Here is an 8,993-nt window from a genome sequence, read left to right on the forward strand (position 1 = left end):
TATCAGCCTAAAGGATTTGTAGAAACCAACAACAGTAAGGGTTGATTGAATAGGGGTGAAAGCATCTGAACTTACCCGATGTAACCCATTCCTTCCGTAACCAGGCAGGGATGAGGTTTTTGAGGAATCTGGATCTGAAAAGTTGAAAATGAGCATCATTTCAAAAACAGCTGAGTTGAATTTAACCGCCCCAAAGAAGGTCCATTGCTTTTTATTTTGAAGGTTTGGTATTGTGGTTGACACTTAGGTTGACACATACGTCATTGCATCTGCTTGACCTGATCTGTGTAACTCCATGATGAGGTTGGTCAATACCTGCATCACAGTTGATCTGAGGGTCGTAGCGCTGAGCAGAGACGCTGCGTGCGTGACGTTCCCTGATCTGCTCCTTCTCCTTCTCCTCCTTAAGTATGAGCTTCCCCAGACCAGACTGGATCTGTGGCCACATAGAGACATACTATACTGAGACATAGGAGCAGCCCTGGTCCAGTGTGTGCGTGTATTGGTGAATGTGGGTGTGGAGTGGGTGAATGAATGTTGTTTCCCTGACCTTGGTAAGATGCTCCTCCTGAAGCTGCTTCCTCTTCATGGCCTCTTCCTCCTCCTCCTCTCTGGACCGGCGCCTTCCCTCTGGCCCTCAGAGTGTCATACACAACAGAAAAATGAGACAACACACACACACACACACACACACACACACACACACACACACACACACACACACACACGTACACACACACACACACACACACACACACACACACACACACACACAGACAGACAAATAAGGCCAGCATCCCCGCGTAAGAACTTCAGGCGTCCTCACAGAGGAGTGATGCTGGATAACACCAGACACTACAGTACATCATTAAACTTGATCAATTATTCAGTCTATGAGCATTTCATACAGATTCAGCAAGATATTGCTACAATTTGTTACATTTGGCCAACAAAGTGCTGCACAGGGAGTTACATGGGATGTATCTGTGCAGCCATTACTGAGGGGTTGTAGAATGAAGAGATTCTGTGTGGGGGAACACAAATGAGAGACAGAACTGACTAGACAGACGGACAGCCAGGCAGACACATAGATACTACAAATCATCAGCAGCATCAACATGATGACAAAGACATTCTAACACTGGTTTTATGATGAGACTTTTCACTGTGACTTGGAATCTGATACACAGAACAACACGAGGTAAGACAGACAAAGTCAGTTTGAAGCCAGTCTCAGTTATCTCTGTCAAAGCCATTTGTGACTGATGTAGTAGAGCTATGGATCGTTGTGTGTTCTAAGAAATATACATTGTGGGAGGAAGAGTGCAACTAAAGCTCCTGCAAGCAGAAAGACATGATGCCAACAAAATATGCCTTTCATTGTCCACAATTTAGCATTGTGCAAGCAAAATAAGATATTGTAAGAGATAGAGTTCCTGGGGGTCAAATTATAGTGTTATCAGGGATGCAATAAAGCTTTTGTGATGGGAAGCTGAAAGCCAGGTCAGCGGTCAGGGTCTGGTTAAGGGATAGTGGTGGCGTTCTGATTCTCTACCCTTCATCCAGAAATGTTCACCCTTTCACTTCCTCTCATGCATTTAAAAGCATTCATTTGGTGCAAGCATGGTTGGAGAGAGACTCCTCCATACTGCCTACACTAGTGCTTAAATCCATGAGGGGAAGTGTCCGAGTGCACACTTCAGGAGAAGGGTAGCGAATTGCCACAGCCAGTGTGCCTTTTTGGAGGAATAGTGCAAGCATGCCCATAGGGAGCCTACTGTACCTAAGGCAGCATGGGAGGGAGAGCAGGGCCAGAGGTCGCTCTCACTCTGTGACGTGTCATCCGGAGAGGGGGCATGTGCGGCAGGAAAGGTGGCAGATCTGATTATCTCATCAGCGGACTTGCTTTGGGGTGCTAGTGCAGCGGAATCTAGGTTGGCAACCAGGGGAACTGGACAGTCAGTGTCTCGGTAAGTCCCCTGAACCACAGATTAACATTTCAAAATCTTCTGATCTTCAGCAGATCTGAAATATTCTGTGATCTTCTCTACAGTGTAATTAACATAAAGGTAAACCCCAATGTTACACAAACCCAGCACATAACAACTACACTGACTAGTCCAGACCCCAGAACCCAGAGTTGGACATATAGCCACAACAATTCATATTTCATTCGTTCTACAAAAGAAAAACTGCCAAAAGGGAAGGTAAGAAAAAACAAGATCGCAGAAAAGGTAGACTGCGATGACTAGAAGTTAAGTTTGTGAAGACTTACACACCCACAGCTGTTAAGGTTGTGTTAGAGCCTACAGATATTGTTTAAGCTTTCTTGATTGCACAAATGTATATACACTTGGTAGGATCACATGCGTTGATACCTGTTATGTTTAAGTTGTCAGACTGTTTGTCAGTGAATATCATGCTGCTGTTCAGAGAATGTTTTGTCAGAGAGAGACTTCAAACAGTAGTCATACATTGACGTTGGTGGTGGTTAAATGGTGTACAATCAGGTTAATGGAGAGATCACACAATTTAACCAATACCATTAATCATTGGTGAACAGACACAAACATAACTGCCTGATGTAAAAAAAAATACTAAAAAGTAAGGTGCTACTTTGTATAGACAATCATATAATTTATTCTACCATGTATTAACAATAACTGATACTGGCCAACAATTGTCACAGAAAGTAGATGTACCGTGTTGTTTGTAGATGGGTGGTTTTCTGTAAATATTGACCCCTTGATCTGAAAGGAAAAGCAGAAATATCTAGCCAGAACACAATCTATTGTATTGTGTGTATGTACAATATTAAACATCTGTCAAATCAGGAACTCACTTAAAGTGTGAACCTATTTTTCTAGCGTGAGCCAGCAAGATAGTGAGATATTACAAGGCACAAAGTCATGATACCAGAGCACCAAAACACAGCCATGCATTCTGAAATTAATAATGACAAAAACTACAAAGACAGGGATAAGTCTGATCTTGTCATAATCAAAGACAGCAATACAGCAGTAGGTTAACATATTGAGTTCCTCAGTCTTTTCCATTTCCACTTATGCAATAGTCAAACTTATTTGTCTACTGTAGTGTTTATTGTTGTTCAGTGCATTGAGAATAACTACTGATATGCACCGTCTTTCAGGGAGGAGTAGAGAACAGCATACATTGAAATAGAAAAAAGGCAGAGAGAATGAAGGGAGAGAGACATAAGAGAGGTAGAGAGAGATATAAGGTCTCAGGTTGATGATGGCAGTGACAGGGTGCGCTCCGACTCCTACCTGGGAGGTGGAAATGTTTAGGGGTCAGAGAGAGAGGCGGAGTGACCGGCCGGCTATCTGGCCGGAGAGGGAGGGGGGAATTCCGACCACTGGGCGGATCAGTGCCTCCAATAAGAAGAACCAAGAAATAAATGTAAGCAGGGCAACAATATGGAAATAATATGTTTGGAGACAGCAGAATAAAAAGGTGCAAGGGGGCTGTTATTTGTTCAGAAAGAGTGACCCAGTTTTTAGAATTATTGAAGGATCCAGATTTGGCAAATCCAGAGATGGGACGATCATGCAGTTAATGCAGTTAAGTTAAACAATAGCCCCATATGTGATCATAGGACAACATTAAACACCTGTACTGTACACTGGTCACATATATGTCTAGCATATTCTACAGTAAGTGAACTCAATATCCTGATTTATCACTGCCAACACAGTAAGATTATTTTAATCAACAATTACTTGATATCTTCTATGTTACATTACACTATTGATAGTATCTTATTGGAAGTTGGTTACATAATGATATAGGTACACCACATTTACATACACCACCTATAGCCATAATGTAACTATCCAAACCATGTAGGCATATCGAGCCAGTATCAATGCAACTTATGTGACAAAGATGAAAATGTGCATGCATAGAAACATCAACACTGCCAAATATTCAGACCAAAAAATAAATAAATAAATAATAATAATAATAATAATAATAAATAAACCAGGTGTAAGTTCAGTAATAAGTCAAGGAGAACACATGCCATGGTCTGATGAGCTTAGTGAGCTGGGCTGCAGATCCAATTGCAGATCCACACATTTTTAGCTTCCTTCTTCATATTAAAAATGTGTGGGTACAAAGAGGAACTGAAATGATGGAGAGGACATGACTAGATCTGCCAGCAAGTCTGAGGTGAGACAGCTTGCCTAGAGGCTAGGGCCCTTACCTTGACTATGGGGGAGGAAATGGTGTCTGAAAGGGGATGTGGGGCGGGAGTCACTATGGCTGGAGCCCACACTGTTACTGCACAAGGAGGAGCAGAGCTTCTGCATGCCTGTCAAAGCCTCTGCAGGGGAGTTGGAGACACATCCAGTGGACACTGGATACAGAGGCCAGGCATACAGAGAGACAGGGAGAGGGGGAGGGAGGTGTGGAGGGGAGGTGGGAGATGAGAGGGTGAAGGAAAAGAAAGGGAGGGAGAAATATAGTAGTCACGTAAAGGCAAGAAAATAAGAAACCTGCCAGGAGGAGGAAGACGAGGGATAAGGAATAGGAAAAAAAGGAGTATTACAGAGATACCTTAAAAATGAAAAAGGTGTCTAGAAAACTAGAGGATAGTGTACAGAGCTGTTAATATAAGAGTTTAGGGTGAAGAGTTATGGTAGAGGAGGAGAGCAGTGGGGAGTTAAGGTGGGTTTAAGGGGCTGCAAGATGAGCAAAAGTAAAAAATGCCTGTGTGATTGTTAGGAATTTGCGTACAATTCCATTCAATAACATCCATACCCCATGCATACATTGGAGCCCTGTGTGACCTGCAAAAAGCTGGCACTGTGCATATACTGTATGAGTGAATCTTCAGGACAAATTAACCAAAATGTAGGAACCAAACAGACAGTAGTGAGGCCCAATCAAGGCTGTTGTTTGTATCTACAGAATGCTAATGATAATCCAAACATTTATGTCAGAGAGTACTCACCTGGTCTGTGAAAATGCTGTGGGGACCGTGACAACGTGGGTGTGTAGCCATGACGATTGTAGACAGGTGATCCGATGGAGCCCTGACTGGTGGATCTTTGAAGGATGCGTTCCCTCATGTCATAGCAGCCCTGATGGACAACATGGCTGGTGAATCACTCTCACTAGAGGGAAGCCTCTCCTCACAGATGATCACACAGTGTTTGCAGCACCATTTAGTATATCAATGTTGAATACACTTGGCCAGAAAACACTTAAATAAGAGATTTGTTTTGCTTTCAAAGGTAAATTGGAACACATGCATTGATATTGTTGGCATCCACTGTACCAATGTTACTTCACAGGGGGAAATACAAGTCATAGAGCAGATCATCTTGCCCCTATCTGGCATATGCACTCACCTCAGCAGATGGTGTGGGTGACATGTTTCTTGAGGACTGAAAAAGAACAAAACAGTATTTATGGTATCTTTCTTCTTTCTTCAGGCTCATTAAGCATAAAAACATCACCATGCTGTAAACACAGACACAACTTATCACAGATGAGAGAAGCAATATCAGATCATTGCTGTGATGTTATTAGTGAAATCTGCCTATGGACATCTATGCACCTACAATGCAACACCATTGCAGACAAATATGTAAGGTTGTGGTTTCCTTCAGATTATATCACAGCTTGCTCTGCTTACAGTAGCTACAGCAATTTGTCATAAAAGAGGTAGAGGGTCAGGGTGGCTTACCTTGTCATCTGGCATGGGGGAACGCTCCCGCCTCGCAGTGTGGAGCTGTAGACACAGGTGGGGATAGAGCACAGTAACATTACTGTGCCTCAACCTTGCATTTCCTTTAGAAGTATGGCACCAACATGTATCTTTAAGGTATACACTGAATTAAATCTGAAATGTACACCGTCGTTGTATGTATTCCACCATGCATGCAGCATGTGGGAATGTGATATACCTATATTTATTCCAGCTGTTTTCGCTCAAACAAAAACAGACTTTAAAAAAAGGCATAAATAAATAATGGCTATTCTTTCTAATATGATCCATCCCTCATACACCCATGCACATACCCATTTACATATACAGTACATGCATGACTTTGGGTAGATAGAAGAGCATGGGGCTGGCTGATTACCTCTCCCACACTCTCCCTCTCCTCTCTCTCATCCAGGGACGTGGTGTACATAGGCTCATAGGTTATCAGATCAGGGCGCTCAATGTCATAAATGGCTTTGACTTTGGGAATGGCGGCTAGGTCCCTGTAATCAAGGATCTCATTGTCTACTTTTGCCTAGGGAGACAGACAGACACAGATACATATACACAGAAACAAAGAGCAAGATGAGGTTACAGAACTAGAAGCACACAACTACAGTACATCACTGTGAGTCGCTATTATACTGCTCAGCGTAAGTTCTAAAGGTCTAAGTGGAACTATAGCATACTGTATGAGGAGTCTGACAGGGCTAGGAAGAAGCTTCAGGGACTAGGAGTAAGGGGACAGCAACTCACATAGATGGTATGACCCGGTGAGCCAGGTATGCTTGTACCAGGTCTGGAACAGATACTCTCGGACGACGACCTTGTAGGCTGTAAAAGGAGAGCCAGAGGTAACATTAGTGAGCCGCCATAGAAGGGATTCAGCAAGATAACCTCTCTCAGTCCAGGTCCATGGGTCTCCTTGTGTATACATGTTGTCATCTAAACTTGTATGAGTCATGGCATCCTGTACTGTATATCAGCTGGTCAAATAATAAGTAAAACAAGCATACAAATGGCTATCAGCAGGACAGGTAAATAGCACAGTACAACCACTGACTTTAATTTAGTAATGCCATGTCATTGTCACACCTCTGAGCACTAGTGAGTCCGGTCTTGAAATAAAATATAAACCAATTTCTTGCAATGATGTCATTCATTTGCCACAAGTTTGCAAAGTGAATGAGGGCCTTTGCATTGTGACTTAATGTCCTTATGAACCACATGCCTTCTAATGGGAAATGCAGACTTCAGATGGCAACAACAATCCTAAATTCATGTACTGAATGCAGCCGTTGACATGAATTATATGTATTAATAACTACATGGCTAAATGGGCAATTTCCAAGAGACAGTTGTTTACAACAACAACAAATTTCTCCTTGATACTAATATCTATTCCTCCAATGGCATTTTTGTCTTTAGCCCATGCACCTTCCACATGAGGTAGATATGGGTGTCTGAGACAGAAAGTGTATGGCCAGACGAGGTTGAGCTCTGGTGGGAAATAGAGATAGCACTGCAGGCTGGCTCCAGCAGAGGGCAGCACATAGCGCATCATGTCCTATGTATGTACATGGAGGAACACAGGATGATGTCACTGCATAGCCAATAGCGAATACAGTACCTGCCTTTCTGTTTTGTGGAGGAGTAATAATGATGGAGGCAACAGCTGTGGACGAAGGGAGAGGGGAATTCACAGGACATCACACAGCGGCTCTGCCTCTCCAACCTGACTCAGAGCCCAGTCAGCTAGCCGGCTCACACACACCCAGACACAGTCATTCATAATCTAACCACCACAGAGTAAGGTGGTCTGTAGACCACCAGACACTCCATATAAAGGTAGGTGTGGGGTTAAAGATGGAGAGGGACAGCTATGCAGCCTCTGACACAGTCACATATACTGAATACGGATATAACCATACTCCTACAAAAACATAAAAAAGACAAAGGGACAGAAAAGACAGTTACACGTAAGGTCAAGGACAATTAGGTCATGATGGTCAGATGCCTACCCGCTCCCTCTGCCTCTCCTCTGTTCTGCTTGAGTTCTTACAGCCAGGATGCCAAACTGTTGATCCTATAGAGGAGCACAGAGGCGAACATTCTTAGAACACATCTAACAGCACCATAACAACCTGCATGTACTGTACTGTATGACCCAGCCCATATTCCGCCCACCAGGCTGCTCACCTTGCAGATACATCTCCTCTCCTTCTGTGAACATCTGGTTGCACCTGCTGCATCGTGCACAGCTGGGGTGGTAGTGCTTGTCTCCTGCCTGCAAATCAAAACACAAACATAAAAGGACAGAACAATAAGATCCACCTCTGACCTGTGACTGATTCACTTTTAAATCCTTGGCATGTTTCTAGTTTCCTCCACAGCAGAAGAACTGTTAGCATAGCATACTGTATGGACATTTCTCAATAACAGTCAAGGGACATTTCAATGAGAGCAAGCACAGAATAGACTGGCACACCACAAAAGGTTAGCTGGTCTAGCTAGCTCTGTATTCAGACTACCTGGCTTCAACATTACAGCTTTCTTCTCTTTGTGAATATCTACATCATATCCTAGATAATGCAGGGGGGGGGGGGGGGGCAACATTACTTAGGAACTGCATTAATGAGGTGCTTTACATGCAGAGCGTCCCATCAGAAAGGCTTTTATGACACTGACCAGGAGAGATAAATACCCAAATGGAGCTGAAAACAGCCCTTCCCAGTCCTCCAAGAGCCACTCAGAGATATGGGGCTATATATGACATTTGCATTTCACATTTAACTTTAAAGCCTGGCTGCATGTAAGAGTTTGCTGGATCCAGATACACACAGACACCCATCAAATGATGTCCCATCTGAAATACTATTATTGCTTTTCAAACCTTGCTACTACCTTCATTAGACCCAGATGCTGTGGACAAGATGAAAATCCAGACATGAAGCAGGCCTGTGAACTCAGTCATGGGCAAGGTATCAGAGTAACAGACAGACTCTGGTGATGGCTTTAGCCCTGCTTATCTCCCCCCTACAACAGAGGGATAAGACATGGCCTTTTCCAATTCTCATAAAGATCTGCCGTATTATCGGTTTACTGCAGGCCAGACTAGCAGTGCCATTAACCAAACATTAAATTACACATAACTCACTGTCTGGTTGCATATATGTCTGCAGACAAGCTGGGTATTACTACACCAGGGAGGAGATACAAAGATAGGATGGAAAGAGAGAGAGAGAGAGAGAGAGAGAGA

General features: G+C 43.3%; 1 protein-coding gene across 1 annotated transcript in view; it reads right to left on the reverse strand.

The window, feature by feature from the left end:
- The window catches only part of LOC310823510 (actin-binding LIM protein 1-like), a gene marked incomplete at its 5' end in the record, with an annotated part of 30,996 nt that overhangs the window by 3,888 nt on the left and 18,115 nt on the right, over positions 1–8,993 (reverse strand). Inside the window, 10 exons of the mRNA XM_083696382.1 lie at positions 76–134; positions 316–436; positions 551–630; positions 2,703–2,750; positions 4,976–5,105; positions 5,376–5,411; positions 6,114–6,269; positions 6,491–6,568; positions 7,756–7,820; positions 7,934–8,021. Coding sequence (XP_083552508.1) covers positions 76–134; positions 316–436; positions 551–630; positions 2,703–2,750; positions 4,976–5,105; positions 5,376–5,411; positions 6,114–6,269; positions 6,491–6,568; positions 7,756–7,820; positions 7,934–8,021 — 861 coding nt within the window. The remainder of the gene's footprint in view (positions 1–75; positions 135–315; positions 437–550; positions 631–2,702; positions 2,751–4,975; positions 5,106–5,375; positions 5,412–6,113; positions 6,270–6,490; positions 6,569–7,755; positions 7,821–7,933; positions 8,022–8,993) is intronic.

Source organism: Argentina silus (genome assembly GCF_951799395.1).
Source record: "Argentina silus genome assembly, chromosome: X".
Lineage (NCBI taxonomy): Eukaryota > Metazoa > Chordata > Actinopteri > Argentiniformes > Argentinidae > Argentina > Argentina silus.